At 37.7% G+C, this 19,419-nt stretch overlaps 1 protein-coding gene across 12 annotated transcripts in view; it reads right to left on the bottom strand.

Moving 5' to 3' along the window:
• The window catches only part of CACNA2D1 (calcium voltage-gated channel auxiliary subunit alpha2delta 1), a 326,739-nt gene that overhangs the window by 238,881 nt on the left and 68,439 nt on the right, over window positions 1–19,419 (bottom strand). For all 12 annotated transcript variants that reach the window (XM_015878850.3, XM_032442202.2, XM_015879288.3 and 9 more), the window contains exon 3: window positions 14,586–14,702. In XM_015878850.3, the coding sequence (XP_015734336.1) occupies window positions 14,586–14,702 (117 nt within the window). The remainder of the gene's footprint in view (window positions 1–14,585; window positions 14,703–19,419) is intronic.

The raw sequence follows: 19,419 nt of genomic DNA, 5'->3' as shown, positions 1-19,419 counted from the left end.
GAACCTAAGCTATGTTGTGGTTCTATGATAGATATCGCCATCTGCATCTTTGACTTTATTATACTCATGTTTTTCAGTAATCAGTATTTGACTCTATACTTAACCTGTAACAGTGGCTTCTAAAGGACTTCTGTTTCTGAAACCACTTAAAAACCTATGTTGCTTTTTTTTTTTTTTTTTTTTTTTTAATAATTCTTACAATTAATATTAATTTAAAGTGATATTTTTCTTGCCATCAGAATCCAATGCCAATCCTCTTTCTTGGGAACTGGTGCACTACATCTTCCACTGATGGTAATTTTGTTTGACAAAGAGAATTCCCACCAGCTCTAGAGAAAATTAGAGAAGAAACTGATTGCTTTTGTGCTTGCAAAACATTAACAGAATTTTATAAATATGGTGTATAAGGTACTATAGGCATACTATCTAAAAGGGAAGAATACAAAAATATAAGATAGATTAAGAGCCTAGAGCTTGCTTAAGATAGATTAAGAGCCTAGAGCTTGCTTAAGTAGAACATAAACAAACAACAACAACAAAACTGACTTGAAAAAAAAATTATTCAGTAACTTTGCTGACAAAGCTTCAGAGAATCCCCTTTTCAGAGCAAAGGTGTCCCTAGGTAACCAGAATTCTGACACTGAGGCATTACCCGAACTGTGAGAGTGGCTACTTACCCTGCAAATATCCATCTATAGAGATTAATTCAGAGGTACCCTGTCCAGACCATTCTGATCATCTGTCACTCTTTACGAAAACATCTTGAAGAGTAAGGAGGATGACAATAATGTTTAAATGTATACAGACACTAAAAGGAAATAGATTTTACTCTCATCCAAGTGATATGCAAACTAAGATCCAAGCCCTTCTGTTTTATCCTTTCCTTTGATTACACGAATCCTCCATTCCCCATACACTGGCTCAGCAATGGTTGAATGGAGGAACAATGAAGGAAGAATAATGTAATTCCACTCAATCTAGCTTGTAATTAAGTGATTGAACACACATGTGGTCCCTGATCATTAGTTTTCTGGACAGCAATTAGAGATATAGAAACTTATTCCAATATCATAAAAGAAAAAGTTACAAAAAAATAGCAGTAAGTCCCTCTCCCTCCCAACAGTAGGAACAGACATGAACACTTGCAGAGAGACCACTGGGGAGCACTTTCACCTTCTTGCAAGAAGCTAAATCTATATGTATATACAGTAAATCTGGTCCCTTTAGGTATCTAGCTGAAAAACAGTAATTTGTATTCTCTAAGCAGATGCATGAAAGGAAGTGAAGAACTTTTCTGGATAGACATTGAACTGTGAAAAAACTGTATCTTCATCCTATTAACACATCACAAAGTCTTTGTTTCTTGAGGATTCCCAATCAAAGGGGAACTTCTAATTCACCAAAAGGATTAACTTAAAAAAAAGAAGTGATGCACCTCAGTCTCCAGTGATTTGTTTTTGTATTGTCTTTTTTACAGGTGAAGTAAACATTTGTTTATCAGCAGATTCACAACTGGATTACAGAAAGATACAAGCTGCAATTTAGGCCTTCACAAAATAGCACAAAAAATGCATTCTGCTGCTTTCATTCAGCAGATCCCACTTTCTGACCTTTTCCACAGAGGCTTATGGTGTGAGAAAAGTGCTGGGTTTCTGGGGAAATATGCCTTCTGTATTAATAAGTGCATAAAAGGTCAACGATAGCATAGAAAGTTGACAGGAACTGCCCGTAAGGAATGTGTAAGAATAGAAATTCCATTAGAAAGCACAAAAGGTGAGATAAAAGTGTACACCTTAAAATTGTGAAGAAAAAAAGAAAAACAACAAAAAAACCAAAAAAAAACCAAAAAAACGCCTCCACCACCAACAACAACAAAAAAAAGTATCAAATATGTCAAGAGAATGTATTACCTAAGTCTACATTATATGGCCAAGAAGACAGAAATATGATATTTCTTCTTAACTAGCCCTACAGCAACTTATTTCAGAGGATTCAAGATCTGATGATCTGACTCCTTTACAGTTTACCTAGAACAGCCCCAGATCTACCTGCATTCTTTCTCACAGCTTCCAATTAGCCACACTCCAGAAATACCAGCACAGAAAATACTACCAAAATGCTTGAGGAAAAACTCAAATGTTTCTGGAAGCAATCCATTACACTATTAAATTCAAACTTTTATTCAGCCCTACAGTGCATTTCAGGATACTTTAAGTGTTTACAAAGCATTATAATCACATTATAGATGGATCACATAACACTCAGAAAATAAAATTCTGAACTTAGAGGGGAACAAAAAAAAAAAAAATTGTTTGAAAGGAAAGGCAATTTGACTACTCGTTGTTGAACATTAGATTATGCAATTATATAACCAGCAACCAACATAAATGTGTGGGGTCTTATTTGTTGCAGCAGTGAAAAACAAGGGAACAAAGCTCTATAAAGGGCTTAAAAATCAGAACCTGATGTCCTTTTCGCAATTTAATAGGTTCTCTCACTGCAGCAAGAGCAATACTGAAGTTGAAAGCTAGGCAGATGTATGTACAGATCAAGTTTTTGGGGTTTTTTTTGTTTTTTGTTTTTTTTTAAATTTAAGTCTACTCAGGCTGCACAGTCCGCTACATCTTTCTAAAATTTGACCAAGAAAAAGGAAACAAAACAAACAAACAAACAAACAAAAAAAGAAAAAGAAAAAAGAAAAGAACAGCAATGCATTCATTAGGGAAATGAACTAACTGTAACTATGCTTTTCTTTCAAATAGAGAGTTACAGAGAAAGAGAGAGAGAGAGAGAGAGAGAGAGAGAGAGAGAGAGAGAAAATAAAATCAGAGTAGCACTGATTTACTTTCAATTTTTCTTATTGTTTGTTTGAAAACTTACAGTTACACACATCTGAGACTTCTTCCACAATCTTCTTCCACAATCTTTTGATCTTAGGCTTGTGTGTGAAAGGACTATGTTTAAAGTTAGAAGAGAAATGAGTGAAAACATGTTGGAAGAAGAATAACCTGTTACCAGTCATATTCTAGAGGATGATCTAGAGCATGATGCAGCCAGCCAAGATTAGTGGAAGACCTTTGTGCATCTAAAGTTCTTCTGTTCCAAATATGTAGATAAAATGATTAATGGGATGGAAGTAACTGCTATAGAACAGTTATTCATTATCTGTAAAATGGCTTTTCAAAGAACTACTAGAATAGCTAGGACTCCTTTTAGAAGACACAAAGGCTGACAGCAAATTTGGCTGATGATATCTACCAAATGCCAGAAGTGTCATATAACAATTCTGTCAATAATGAACTAGGCAGCACCCACTGAAATTGGTCAGAGATCAGTTTAGAGCAGAGAGAAAACACTTTTTTACTCCATAAAGAGTGAGCTCTCAGAATGACTTACTGCAGGACACAGTGGAACAGATAGTACAGGCAAGTTTCTGAATAAGCTTAGCAACAGATACTGAAGGGAACAAGCAGAGATGTGTTCTTTAAAAGTTCTAATTAAAATATCGTTAGTAGATTACACACACAATGGACCATGGACAACACAAGGTTTGCATGCCCTCCTTACCCAGCATCTTCCCACATTAGCATCAGGTCAGAAGACTGACTGAATAGGCTACCTTGACCCATGGCACTCCATATGCTCTTATCCAATATGCTAACCGCTGGCTCAAGTTATCACTCCAAATAGAAAACTGAAATCTTGCTGTTTTGCTAGGGGAACAACTTTTCTGTGGGCCTTCTAACTACTGATAAATCTAAACTTTCAGGTTTAAATAGCTGGAGACCAGTATGACTCAATGTAATGAATAAACTGAATCAGTTCTCTCATACACTTCATCTGAACCAAGCATCACCAATTCAGTTCAATAGAAAGTAAAGCCTTGAACCTGTGGTTTCTCTTGTCCATATATGTACTACTGAGGAAAAAAAAGCAACAAGAAAAACGTAAAAACAAACAACAACAACAACAAAAAAAAAAAACAACCAAAGAGCATGTCAGGAACTCCTCCTGTTCCTGATAAAATCTGGCTTGCCCTGAAAGGTCTTTTATTTCCGACATTACACACTGATTTGCAGAGTGAACACATTGCTATAAGAACAGGACAGAAATTTTAAGCCTGGAGACCCTAAAGTCCTTGATGATTTTGCACACAACCATTAGGCAGGGCTCCATTCACCTTCATTTGTGTTTTTAATCTGCCCTCTGAAATGCAAATGAAACTGAATTGCTCTCAAATGTTTTGAGAATATATTAAAACTCTTAAATCTTTATAAAAAGTGGCACAATTCAAAAAGTTAAATATAACGAGTTTTGTGGTTGAGTTTTGTTTTTTGGGGGTTTGTTTGTTTGTTCCAAGATGGGAATTAAAAATCTCTGAGACACATTCTTCCTGTCATTTGATATATATATCAATATATATATATATATATATATATATATATATTTGATATTTTATATCAATATATATATATATATATATATATATATATTTGAAATGTTACTTGTATTACTAGTACATTGTGTCCTCTACAGTCAAGTTATGACATGCGGCTCCTTGTTACACTGACCATTAATGCTACTACTAGAACAGAAAGCAGCATCTCACAGAAGCCACCGTTGGTTAAGGAAACCCATAGAAACACTAGATGTTAGCTGGATTATGGTATAAAAACTACTTTATAGAAACCCTATGTTTATTGTACAGCTATGATACAAAGTAGTATGGGCTAAAATGATCTCAAACACAAGGCATTCTTACATAGTTGAATGCAATATTCACAGAATTACAGAACCATATGGGATGGAAAGGACCTTTGGAGATCACCTAAGTCCAGCAACCTCACTAAAAAGCCTATTTCCTAGAGTAGGTTGCAGACGCAAGTGTCTAGGAAGGTTTTGAATATCACTAGAGAAGGAGACTCCAAAACCTCCATGAGCAGCTTGATTCAGAGTTCTAACAGAATGGAAACTGGAAATATACTGATGAATATACAGATTTTACAGCATACTTGGAAAACAGGCACTGATTGCTTGGACTCAGTTACCCTGGGAAGCATTTACAAAATCAGGTGGCTGAATAATTAAATAAATAATTAAATAGTGTGATGCTTTACCAAGGCAGTCTAATTTGAACTTCTAATGAGCAGATTAGGGAAAAAGAGTGAAAATGGGAAAAAAGCATTGCTCTGACAGAAACAGGAGAACTGTATTTACAGTCAGGTATAAGTGTTCTCAAAGAGAAGATACTGAAGGACAAGAGAAAATGTGAGGATAAGTTCCAAAATTATCCCAGGCCTAGGATAAAAGGCCTCACAAAGGCAGATTTTGGGCTCAGTGTCTAGAACACTATACAACTAAGTGCAGTGTATGTGTAAATTTCTGTGCAAATTCAGACCACTGAAGTCAGTACTTGCATTTAGTTCTTCATGTAAAGTTTAATAGAGCTTTCAGAAAATAAGTGGAGCTTTCACTTTACAGAGGATTTTAAAACTGTAAGATTCAATTTCATTTTGGTGAAAAAGTGAACACAGTGACCACAGGAAAGATTGGAGTCTTGGGAGGGCTGGTTAAATAGCATCAGGGTATAGCAGCCAACACTTGTAATACCCAATACTTCTTACATTCACGTTCAGCCTGCTTAGTCAGTCAGCATACAACAGACAAATCAGAGAAAAATTAAGTAGCATGAAATACTTGTTGAAAAGAAAAAAAAAACAAAAAAAAAAAAACAAAAAAAAAACAAACGTGTTTTACTATGGAAGACCATTCTCTTGTAATAATTTCAAATAGCTACCACAGTAAACTGTTGTAAATCAATACAATTTTCAACATACTTCTTTATTTTGGGGAGATTATCTGAATAGAAGTCCTCAGATCAAGAAATAAACAATTACAGTTACCTTTGTCTATCAGGCAGAAGCAAATAAAAAGAAAACAGTAATATATTAAGAATGTCATGGTTTCACCCTGGTGGATAGCAAAACTCCATCACAAGCATTCTCACTGCCCCTCCTTGAAGAAATGTAGGGAGAAAGTACAGTGGAAAAGAGGCTTAGGTTTGAAGATGCAGATGAGATGTCTCAACCATTAACATCACAGGTAAAACATACTCAGTGTATGGATATTAATGTAATTTACTTCCTATCACTAAGAGACAAGAGCAACAAGGAATTAAAAGCAAACTAAAATGAAGCCCTTCCATCTATCTACTCTCTTCCAACTCCTCCACCTGAGCAGCACAGAGAGATGGGGGCTATGGTCAGTCCATAGTACTTCGCTGTTCTTTCATGGTCACTCTCTACCCCTGCTTCAGTGTGAAGTCCTTCCCACAGGATGCAGTCCTTCCTGAATTGAGCCCATGAGGTTTTCCCCACAGGCCACAGCTCTCACATACCATACCAAGGAGCCCACCCTTCAGGCACTGCTCCAGCACTGTTCCCTCGGGCAGGAGCTGCCCCAGCCCTCCTGCCCCACTGCAGAGTACTCTCCACAGACTGCAGTTTCCAACCCACAGCTGCTCCTTCAGGCCACCATGACACTGTGGGCTCCTCCATGGCTGCATGTGGAGACCAGCTCCATACTGTGTCCATGGGCTGCAGAAGCAGCCTGCTACACCCACAGGCCTATCTTGGGCTGCAGGGAGCTTCTGCTCTAAGCCTGGAACATCCCCTGCACTGACCCTGGGGGCTGCAGGGCTGCTTTTCTGTCATTTCTCACTTCTGTCTCCCAGCTGCTGTTGCACAGCAGTTTTGCCTTTCTTAAACTTGCTCTCCCATTGACATACTTAGCTCTGGCAGTAGCGAGTCCTTTTTGGAGCTGGCTCTGATCTGGCATGGGGCAGTGCTGGACCTTGCTCAAGGAGGCCACCCCAACTACCAAAACCTTACCACAAAAGCCCAATGCAAAGCAGAAACTGCCTGAGGTTAAGTTTCAGCTAAGCAGGGTAGCAATGCCCCGGAGGCAAAAGCTGGGATAAATTCAGGAAGAGAAACAACAGAGGTCTGAATTACACTTTTGTTTGTTTGTTTTAAAACTAAGCTTCAGGAGCTGAAAAAAATATCAAAGTAAAAGGAAATCTGAAGAACTCTGGAGCAAGCTTCAACCTTTTCACAGCTGCTAAACCAGCCACCCAGCTCAGGCTAGTACACAGTGTAATGGAGCTAGGCACCTGCAGCACATCTTTCTCAAATGAATTCGAGTACCCATAAATTTCAACAAGGAAACTCACTTGTAACACACATAGATACATATACACACACAAAGAATTCCCAACAGTGTTTAAACAACGGCAACAGCATAGCCTCTGGCAAATTAGCCATGGATATTTGTTTTATAAGGGAATTAGCTCAAATGAATAAATGAAGCAGACTGAATAGAAAAGAAATGCTGCAGCAATCATCACTCCTGTTTTCTCTATTTACCTAATGGGAAAGCAACAAAGAGGCTATGGTATCAGTGACCATCTACCAGGTAAAGAGAAAGAAGTTAAACTGTGAAGGCGAACATACAATGGTATGATTAGCTGCAAGCTCTTTTTAGCTTTCATTACCTCAGTCACTCTTAGAAACTCTAGCTGCAATACAGTGCTAGCAGGACAGAGATTCAGCAGGTGTCTCTCTAAGCTAGCATACTAGATGTCACTTCAGCATTCTATGCAGTTCTAGTCTACAAAAATCAAAATGATGACTCATGGCTATCTATGGGAAGTGGGAGGGATGACCCATCTTTATCTATCAACAGGAATACAAGATCTGCAGTAACAGAGCAACTAAACCATGGAAAGTAAAAGCAATGAAACAGGCAATATCTGTAAGAACTTCCATCACAAGCCTTTTTGATTTATTGTTCCAGACTTTTATGATGCCTTGCAAGTTATGTGAGTTATGTGAATCTATCCTCTGGGGCATAATGTTGTATCTATAGAACCTGGATTTCAGTTAATAAAACAAGACTCAAGGCAAGATAAGTAAAAACAAATTCATATATCTGACAAGTGGAAAAGCTGACAAATGTTTGACTTCATAAGTGTCACATATCACTAGCTGTCATTCCAAGCCATATTTTTTTTTCTGCTTCAGCAACTAAAACTGACTTTCAAAATAGATTACATTAACATCTGGAGATTTAAGTAAGGTTGGTACAGGCTAACTGACTCAGTATATAGTCCAGAAAAGCCTTTTTCCCTGGTGTGAAAATTTTCCAGGCAAAGCCAGTTTTAAAAGAAACACAGTACCAGTTTTAAACTCACCTGCAACGCTTCTGTCAGGTCTGAAGCTGCAGTTTCTGTTATTTGGAACAGCTCGAGTCATGGACTGAAATCTAAACATAATGCTGCAAAAAGGAGATGACAGTGTCTATTCTGAATACTCGCATGAAGTATTCAGAAACAAAGTTTAGACATTTCCCATCTTGGTGAATTACTCGGTATACACAGAATTAATGGAGATATAAAAAGTAAACTTATAAATAGAGCTAGAGCCCTAACTGTGTAAACCTACTGAAGAAATACATAATGGAAAAAACATAAAGAACGGAAAAATTCCCAGTCCTTTTTAAAGTAACAGCTACTCTGCCCAAGAGTCTGAAAACACATTACAAATGCTTATTTAAGCTTCCCAGTTGTATGGTGAGATACTGAAACCTTATTTCAGATGGGCAGGAAAACATGAAGGATATGGATACACCTTAACAGCTTTGCTCAAATGATGTCTAAAGTAGAACTCCTCATTCCCAGCCACAGTGGTGCACCTTGGACATCTCCCAATGTCATGTACAGGGAACCTGTCTCCTAGCTCACAATCTGTGCCTCAGTTTCCATGGAAACTCACTTTGCTTAGCCTTCAGAAGAAACTAAGGCATAAAGTCTAGAATGAAGAGATCTGACTGTAATGTCTAAAGAAATCTCAACAGTAATATGCACCCTGCCTTGTATCAGGAAATAATGTTGCCAGCAGGAGTAGGGAAGTAATCACCCCTCTACTTAGTACTGGTGAGGCTGGACCTCGAGTACTCTGTTCACTTTTGGGGCCTCTCTACAGAACGACATTGAGGCCCTGGAGCGTGTTCAGAGAAGGGTAATGAAGCCAGTGGGGGGTCTGGAGCACAAGTCTTATGGGGAGCGGGTGAGGAAACAGGGATTATTTAATCAGGAGAAGAAGAGGCTCATGGAAGACCTTCTCACTCTCTGTAACTACCTGAAGGGAAGTTGTGTAGAGGTGGGGAGTCTCTTCTCCCACGTGACTAGTGACAGGACTAGAGGGAATGGACTCAAGTTGGGCCAGGAGAGGTTCAGGTTTGATGTTAGGAAATCCTGAAGAGTGGTCAGGCACCGGAAGGGGCTTTCCTGAGAGGTGGTGGAGTCACCATCCCGGGAGGTGTTAAAGAACCATTTAGATGTTGTACAAAGGAATGTGGTTTAATGAAAAATATTGGTGACAGGTGGGTGGTTGGACTGGGTGATCATGGAGGTTTTATTCCAACCCCAGTATTTCTATGATTCTTTGAAGCAGGAAATAGCACATTTTTATGTTGTTTCTAAAATTTCCTGCAGGTCAGGCTTGAAAATACTGTTTGTAGCTATTCTTGTGTCTTAAACTATCCATTAACTAAAAGATCTAAATGCTCTTCAGATGAAGAAATAACAAAAATTAGCCAGAAAATAAAACTGCAGATTTTCGTCTGATAGATCAGAGATGCTCCTCAGTACTTAATGAGTAATAGGCTATTCAGTTGGGCAAAAAAGTTTAAAGGCTGCAAAAATGCACTGCACCTCAGGTATAACATACAACACTGGGTCAAACATTACTTTAAGCTAAGTTTTACTTTATTTGCCCACAGTGCAAAGGATATGTGAGAAACAAAATCCCCAAACACTTCTTTCAAATACACCCTTCTCTAAAACAATTTATATTCAAATTAAAAATAAATAAATAAGTAAATAGATAAATTTAAAAAAAAAAAAAAAAACTTAATTTATAAAGTATGAGAACAAAAGTCAGGATTTTTACAAATCTTAAGTTTACTGTGGTATTCTGCTTGAGTAGTAAGGAGATGTTCAATGAGTCAATTCTGTAATTTTGTGTTAAATAGATTTTAAATGTCTGTGGGGAATTATTTCTAACTCCTTAAACCATATTTTATAAACATTAACAATTAATGCACTCTTCTCTATATTTCTAACAATACTCATAAAATACTTAATGTATATCCCTCTTCTGGCATTTTCATCCTAACTTTTTCTTCTATGGCTCACAGTTTCTAGCAACCTAGCAAATATGTCTGAGTTCACATCAGAATCATAGGATGGCTTGGGTTGAAAAGGACCACAATGATCATTAATTTCAACCCCCCTGCTATGTGCAGAGTCACCAACCACTAGACCACGCTGCCCAGAGCCACATCCAGCCTTGTCTCGAATGCCTCCAGGGAACAGAATCAAATCAGGGTTTCCTCTTTTCTCTTTGTCCACTATACACCTACTTCAACCACATTTGAAGCTGCTCCCAAGCAAAAATTAACATGGAAGAAGAACAGAATTTCATTCGTTACAGAGTTAGCACGTCACCAATATCCAATAATCCTTATAGTCTTCACATACATAAAACAGATATGAAGTCACAAAGCTTTCCAAGTTACTCAAGACTTTCTGTGTAAGGCACATAAATTTTTAATTTCACAGTTTTTGAGCACAAAGGTACATGAAAATGCAAATAATTTAGTATGCAAATGTTATTTTTTATTTAAAGGTGCTCTTGCAGCTTAAGGGAAGCCAGCATACTATTAAAAAAGTCATCATTAATACTTGCTTGTTGTAACTTTACCCAAACATTGTTTGTGCAGCACGCCTAGGGAAAAATCATGGCACCCTTGGGATATACTTGTGTCTGAACAATGACACTGCTGATAACCTTCTCTGGCACCTTTCTCTTCACATTACTGGAGGATGTGTGATCCTCTTCCATCAAACTCTTTTCAGGATTCAGGTCTTAATTAACACTTTGAGTCATGTTAGCCCCAACGGTAAAACCCTCTGCGCAGTCATTAGTAATAGTTCCATTCAACTCCACTCCTGATTTCACAGAAAATGTGACCCTGGAGATTTAAGATAACTCAAATTTCAAATAAATGATTCAGCTTCATACAAAGTTTACAAAATGTATGCACAAAAGCAGTCCTTGATAAAAAGAAGAAAAATGCATACAGAAGGTGAAGAAATTATTTTAGTAGACATTACTGGCTCAGATTCAGGAAACAAACAAGCATCATGTGTACAAAAACCTTCCTAAAAATAGGAAGGTTCAAAAATCAGGAGCCACTGAAAGTTCTGATATAAATCCGGGATAACTGCAAATAGAAAAGCCAGTAAAATTAACTGAGCTGTAAGGAGCTATTAACGTGATAGCACAAGGGAAACCAGCATAAAATGATCTAGAATTAAAAATCATGTAGAATATGAGTCAGCAAAGAGATCTGCCTATGGCTAAGATTAATAAAAGGGTATTTCTCCCCTTAAGTAATGTTTTTTAGGCTTTTTCTTTTTTTGAATTTTAAATTGGACTAAGTCCCTAGGTATATGAATATGCACAAGAAATGAATTTTTTAAAGAAACAATAACAGAACTTCTCAGAACAGCTAACCTTGATAATGGTTGAGCAGAATATCTGAATCAGAAATCAGAAGCTAAATCAAACACTGACATTAGTATTGAAAGGATTAATCAACACTGACAAAGCCTTATTAATTTTGAGATACAATACTTATTTCTAAATGCATGATTGACTGAACAAAGCTGGAAATCTGATCTGAAGCAAAAGACTCTGACAATTTTATTTTCGAATGCACATACATATATAAATTAAAAACAAGTAGTAGCAACAACAAAAATAAAATGGAGAGAGGGAAGGCTATGAAAGCACAGTAGATTACCACAAATATATATATATAGAGAGAGAATTAGGACATAGAAGTAAACAAAATTCACAGAACCTTGTGGCAAAGCAAATATTGGAAATCTGATAACATCTACAAGTCAGCTCAGTCCTTCTTGAACAAGAATAAAGTTTCAGCAGATCACTTCAAGCAGTTTGTTGAAAAAAGAATTTCATACATGTGTTGCAATCATGTAGTTAATGTATGCAAATTCTGGTGGTTCACAGTCAAAAAAAGAAATCCAAAATTGTAGAGGTTTTGTCCATGGCACTGATTAGTATCTGAAGAAAAGCAAACCAAATGCAGTTCCGGGAAGCAGGTGAGAGCTAAAATACTGTCACCATTTGAGGGTGAATGTCACCCTGCACTGGTACAGATGTCATGCCAAAATTTTGCTGGTATGCACAGAACTACTGTGTACATCCAGAAATGACGGCATGTAGCTCAAAATAGTAAGTGTTATACATTTGCTGCAGCACTGGCAGTATTGCCGGCCTCGAGCATTAAGGATATTGTGAGTCATGTCCTACGAACTAATAAAATTGGTTTTAAACTTATAAGTCTTTAGCCACTAGTAAAACTGAAGAACCTTAATTTGCCTTCAGGATGTATTGACTTAATTGTTTAAAATTATCTGAGAAGTCCTAAAAAACACATAAAAGTGATCTGAAGGAACGCTCTTTCCCTAATTTAATCTTCTTTTGTTTTCCTAATTTAATCTTCTTTTGTTTCAAGGAACTTAATCCTACTATCCTCTTCAAAGAATGATTGAGAACTTGCCTAGCATGAGGTGGGATGCCCTTCTTCACCTAGATTCACAGAAGAACTGTTCTAGAATCTTTTCTAAAGTAAGCATGATATACTTATTTTCTTAGGGCTTATTATCACATCACACATACACAACAATCCCTACAAGAATCTTAAGGAAAACAGTATGAGTTGGTTGTAATAACTTCAACAAAATAGACTTACATGAATTCATGGAAAATAATGGTGGGGGGAGAGGAGGAAGGAAGGAAGGATATTTTGCAATAATAATACAAAGTCCACAGAGTACTACATAAACACATGCCTACTGAGTTAAGAGAGGAAAGCAAAGAGAAATATCATCTTCATTTTACATCCATAGATGAAAGCACAGAGAAGATTTTACCAGATAACACTGATTTTCATTACGTGTTATGGAAGGTATGAGAAATATAAGAATAAACTCCTGCTAAGCAGAAAATGCATACCTTCTGCGGTACCTATGCACAAAGAACTGACTAAGGAAATGACCTCTCATTTCTCTCATTACCTACAAGAAGGTTAGTCCTCAACATAGCATACAGCAGCAGTTTCACTTGCAGACTGATTCTCCAGTTAAGTCACACTGTACTGATAAAAGGGCTGCTAGGATGGAACTCATTTCTCCCAGTTTTACACCTGCAGCATAGACATATAGATCCATACACCTCTAATAAAGAAAGAGACAAGTCCGTACTTCTGGCTGTAGTTCATCCCATTTTAAAGGCATACTGAGAATGTGTCAGGTCAGTCCTGACTGAGAAGTGTCTGCTTTGTTCCACTGAATGAAAAGGGAGTCTAGGACAACCAGCAGAGTTTTAAAAATCTACATCTACAGTGCAGATGTATAAAGTTAGGTGAATTAATCCTTCTTTCTTCTCATTTCCACTTTAAATAACATATCTGAACTCATCTGCAAGTCAAAGTGGATATGTAATTCCTCCGGGGATCCCAACCTGCTATTCCATCCAGGCCTATTCCTGATAGCTCTGCTCTATTAAAAACATATTTATGAATTTATCCAGATCCCCCATGTATGTTTGGGCACTATGTTCTGAAAAGCAAACTAAACTTTTTTAGGATTCATATTTTTGTGAATATGAGTCAAAAAAAAAAAAAAAAAAAGCATATTCAAGCTTGGTGCTTACCACAATAGAAAGAGACTACTGGCAAAAGCCTTTTCAAGAAGTAGTGTAGTTTCTGTGTATTCAAATAATAAAGAATCAAGAGATTACTAAACAGCATGATCTTCACACTGGCAGTTCAGGATTAACTTTGCTGGTACATGACTAAAATACAGATAAAATTAACAAATCAGAAGAATAAGTCTGAATATAAATCCGATTCACACATGGCTACATTTGTTGCTATTATCAAGGAAGAGTGAGGAACTGAAAAGGTGAAGAGACCAAATATTAACAGTTTTATTTAGCAGTAATACCAAAATTAACATTGTAAATTTAAAGACACTGTTGTATTTAAATACCTTAAGAAAAGGGATGTTTCCTCAAGATCATGACTAACTGTAGAATACAGCAATCTTTAAATCATAAACATTCATATTCATGACCTAGAGGAATATTTTCCAGTCTCTTTATAGCTTGATTCGTTATTTGGACATGGTTCCTAATCTGTCAGTCAATATTATAAGCATCTGCACTATGCCAACTAACTGATGAGTTCATTTTCTACCATGAAGTCACAAGCTCTTTCTACATGTCATGTCCTGTACATATCAGGATGACATTGCCCATGAGCATACAGGCAGGGAAAAAAAAACCCAAAAAAACAAAAGCATGATTCAAAAATACATATATACATATATGCATATTAATGGTAAATAGAAAATATAACCAATTATTACTCACCACCAAAGCCTTAGATCTGTTGCTCAGCAGTTTTTCAATGTCTCTGGCTGCAATTTCCACTAGCTGACGAGGATTGTTGGCTTCCACAGTATACAAGTCTTTGTTTTTCAAATATATCTGTGCAGAGAAAAAAACAGAAATAAATGAGCACAGCAACCAACAATAAAAATAAAAAAAAACAAAAAAACTGACTTGACACAACATCCATCAATAAGTCCTCTGTATTTACATGAGATCTTCAGAAAGATGGAAGGAAAATCCCAGCATGCTTTGTGAAAGAAACACTTCAACTTTTTGTTTAAAAGGCATAAGGTGCTACTAAAAATCTTCAAAACTGACTGATTCTGGTGACTGAGTATTCAACTCCTAAATGCTCAAGGACCCAGATTTCTATAGAGGACTAAGAGAAAAGTAAAACAGATCCCTTAAAATGACTGAATCTGAAACCAAATTATTACTGCTGAATTTAATTATTGAATGCTGAAGAACAAACATTCTGTTTGAAGTAAATAGTTTAAATTATGATAATGTAATCAATTTAGTCCCCCATCTATTTATTCACATTATAGTATTAGTATTCATGAGGAAAGAAGAGGAAGAAAGAAATAAATAAGACAAAAAAAAGGGAAAAAGGAGGAAATGGAGGGGAAAAAGGAAAAGGACAAATGTGGGAAAGGAACTGTAACTGTGTTTCTTCTGTGTCGTGAATAAAGAATATTTCTGTTGAAGACCCATTAAATGTTTACCAAGAAGAACTCATATGAAGAGTATAATAGAATTTGTTAAGCAAGGCTTCTGTAATGAAATGCATCTAACCACAAGAAGAAGGAAAAACAGAAAAACATTTCCCTCTCTCTTGTATTTCCTACTAGAACTGTATAAAGAAAAATACACTAATCGGCAAAAGAAGGAAAGAAAGAAAAAAAAAAAAAAAAAAAAAGGCAGATACTTCATGGGCAAATGGGGAGAACTAGCTTAGGCAACCAACAGGTGGCCTGAATTTACTCAAGCACTCCACCTCTCTGAAATACTGCTTTATGGGGCTGTGCTGTCTCCCTGGAAGTAATACCAAGCACACACAGGAGCAGGTCCAGAATTAACACACTGGCTGAAATCCAGCACAAGAACCAACTTGTTAAGGTTAAAGCTGTGGAGACCCAAAAGAGACTCACCAAAATCCACCTCTCTCTGATGCATGTAGCTGATAGGCATTGATTACAAGCAAATTGCTAACAATTATGGTTACAACTGCAAGTTTATATCAGGCACATCTCATAAGCTGCCACAGGTTTCTATCACTTTTGAATTTCACATTGATTTTGTGGAGATCTGGGGGGTTTTGTTTGTTTGGCTTCTTTTTGCCTGTGGGTGCTGTGAGGTTTTTTGTAGTTCCCTCCCTCCATGCAGAAATACAGTCTTTTCACCAGTACTGAATGTGTACAAGTCTATGGGGCCAGATGGCGTGCATCCCAGGGTTCTGAAGGAGCTGGCTGAGGTGGTTGCTGAGCCATTCTTTATCACATTTGAAAAGTCATGGCTGTCAGGTGAGGTCCCAGATAGCTGGAGGAAGGATCACATCACTCCCATTTACAAGAAAGGGACTAAGGAGGACACAGGGAACTACAGGCTAGTGACTCTCACTTCTGTGTCTGGGAAGATCATGGAATAGACCCTCCAGGATGACATGCTTGATCACATGAGGAATGAGTGTGTGACCCTAGACAGACATCACGGCTTCACCAGGGGAAGGTCATGCTAAACCAATCTTGTGACCTTCTATGATGGAGTGACGGCATTGGAGGACAAATGGAAGGCGACCAAGTGTCATTTACCTGGACTTGAAAAGGCCTGGTAAGGCCTGAAAAGACATGGTTCCCCACCACATTCTTATCTCCAAATTAAAGGGATGTGGATTTGATGGGTGAACCACTCAATGGATAAGAAATTGGTTGAAAGGACACAAATAGAGGGTGGTGAGTAATGGTTCTATGTCCAGGTGGAAGCCTGTAATGAGTGGTGTCCCCCAGGTGTCTGTCTTGGGACAGGTACTCTTTAACATCTTTATCAATGACATCAGTGATGGAATCGAGTGCACCCTCAGCAAGTTTGCTGATGACACAAAGCTGAGTGGTGTGGCTGACACAGAGGAAGGAAGGGATGCCATTCAGATGGACCTCAACAGAATTGAAAGGTGGGCCTAGGTGAACCTAATGAGGTTCAATAAAGCAAAGTGCAAGGTTTTGCACTTGGGCCTGAGGAATCCCAGGCATATATACAGACGGGAAGGAGCAGTCCTTGAGAGTAGCCCTGCAGAGAAGGACCTGGGGATCCTGATGGATAAGAAACTTAACATGAGCCAGCAGTATGCTCTTGCAGTTCAGAAAGCAAACGGTATCCTGGGCTCCATCAGGAGAAGGGTGGCCAGCAGGGACAGGGAGGTGATTGTCCCTCTCTACTCTGCTCTTGTGAGGCCCTGTCTGGAGTACTGTGTCCAGGTATGGATCCCCCAGTGCAAGAATGAAGACAGCTGATGGTGAGGGTCCAGAGGAGGGCCATGAAGATGATCAGTGTGCTGGAGCACCTCTCCTATGAATACAGGCTGAGGGAGCTGAGTTTGTTCAGCCTGGAGAAAAGAAGGCTGCTGGGTGACCTAATCGCACACTTTTAGTACCTGAAGAGAGACTATAATAAAGACGGGAGTCAACTCTTTGAAAGGGTGGATAACAGCAGGACAAGGGAAAATGGTTTTAAGTTGAAGGAGAGAAGATTTTGGTTGGATATTGGGGGGAAGTTCTTTACCGTGAGAGTGGTGAGGTGTTGGAACAGGCTGCCCAGAGAGGCTGTGGACACCTCATCCCTGAAGGTGTTCAAGGCCAGGTTGGATGGGACCCTGAACAACCTGGTCTAGTAAATGGGGAGGCTGGCAGCCCTGCCTGGCAGTGAGGCTGGAGATTCATGATCCTTGAGGTCCCTTCCAACCCAGGCCATTCTGTGATTCTGTGAATTACATAACTGAAATAAGCTTTAATTGTTAGTATAGTAGCATCAGTTCATTGTGAGCAAAATAATTGCTACAAAAGAAAACCTTTCTAATGAACTTAAATTATAATTTGAATACTTTTACAGTGCTTGGATGTTTAAAACTGCCACAAAAATTTTATCTCAGGTGCGCCCCAAAGTTATTTAAATTTAAAAAATCAATAAAAAGAAATATTTTTAATTTATATATACATTTAAAAAAATCCTAGAACTGATCACTACATAATTTCTTATTATATTTTTCTCTGAAACACACCAAGTTCACAGTCCGTTATATACAGTGAGTTTCAATTAGGCAAAAGAATCGTAAAATTCAGAGGAAGTGGTGATGCATTGTAAAAACGCCATTTCATTGTAATTGAGTTTTTCACTAAATATTTTAAAACAAACATTAAGAAGGTCACAAGCAAATAAAATGTGAAGGCATAGTCAAGTATGTGCTAAAGAGGTGCAGTTTGGGATGGTAGGGATGAATTTGAGAATGCACAGACAAATAATAATTCACTGGAATTAATCTTTCAGTGCAAAGTTACAGTAAGCCATACTGGTCACTGTTTGAAACCCTGATTGGAAAATGTCCATCTTCATTCCTATATGCAATCTCTTCTCATAGCAAATATAACTCTTTAAATTGCAATTTGAAGACATTCAAATTTCTCATGCAACCTGCTCTTATAAGTGTCCCCAGCACTCCCATCCTAACTAGCCTGAAAGCTGCAGGCTACCCAGGAGCAGACTAGTGGGTGAATCTAAGAATAAAAGGAATGCATTTTTTTTCCTTCAGCACCAGCTGTAAGAATAGTTCAAAATCCTGAATCATATAACAAGACAGCAGCCACAGACAACAGCAGTCCTCCTCATACTTCTTAAACTTAAAGCATTTGCAACAGGCACTGTGGGTCCTGCCACTGAGAGAACCCAGATCCATTAGCTTCAGAAATTATCACATGTAAGCAATTTTATAATAATTATAACTAAAACAAACAAAAAAACCCACACAGAGCCACATTCCTGACTCTTCTCTTCACATTACTCCATGCCAGCATTCAGACAACCTGCCTTCCATCATTACCGCTGGCAGCAGATTTATCTCACAAACTCTTGAAAAAAAGGCATTTGTAATAATACAGAATTTAACACACTTCTTTATTTTCCAAAAACATGAGACCTGTCTTAACTACCAAGGAACAGTGGGGAAAAAAAATATTCACCAATTATTTAAGAGAGGTGCACATAATTTATTTGTTGTCTGCTCCCCTTTTCTGTAATTCAGCACTAGCACTGCAGCAGTTCAGAGTAGCAGCACACAGGGAAATTACACATGCTTCAGAGCATGCCACCTTATAAGAAACTTTTCATTCTCAAAGCCTCCTACCTCGCAGTCAAATGCAATTAGTAAAAGCTCATCTCAAATAGCCATGAAGGGTCTTATCAGCAAAGGTGTGCTCATTTGCCTTTCAAATTGCAATTTGGCAGGCTCTGTGGCTTGTTAAGAAGAGCTAATTTGAACACAATTTATTAAATTGCTTTGACCATGTGAATGTGAGTTTCTGTTGGCTTTTATATCTTTAGTACTTTAATCACTAATGCTCTCCTAAAAGCTCTCTAAATTGTCAATAAAGTCTACCATCTCTCGCAGAATAATGCATCACTGCATGACTAAGTAAAATCTATAAGGTCATAGCACAAAAAAAATAATTTTTCACTTAAGTCAATGGCCATGGACTCCTGTATTCAGGAAAGAATGTATTAAAATTACTTTCTAAATGCTAAGTATTTATTCCTGATTAATGAA

Source organism: Coturnix japonica, chromosome 1 (assembly GCF_054131305.1).
Source record: "Coturnix japonica strain WE chromosome 1, WE-NBRP24, whole genome shotgun sequence".
Taxonomy (NCBI): domain Eukaryota; kingdom Metazoa; phylum Chordata; class Aves; order Galliformes; family Phasianidae; genus Coturnix; species Coturnix japonica.
The sequence above is the reverse complement of the archived record's forward strand: the minus strand, read 5'-3'. Positions and strand labels throughout refer to the sequence as shown.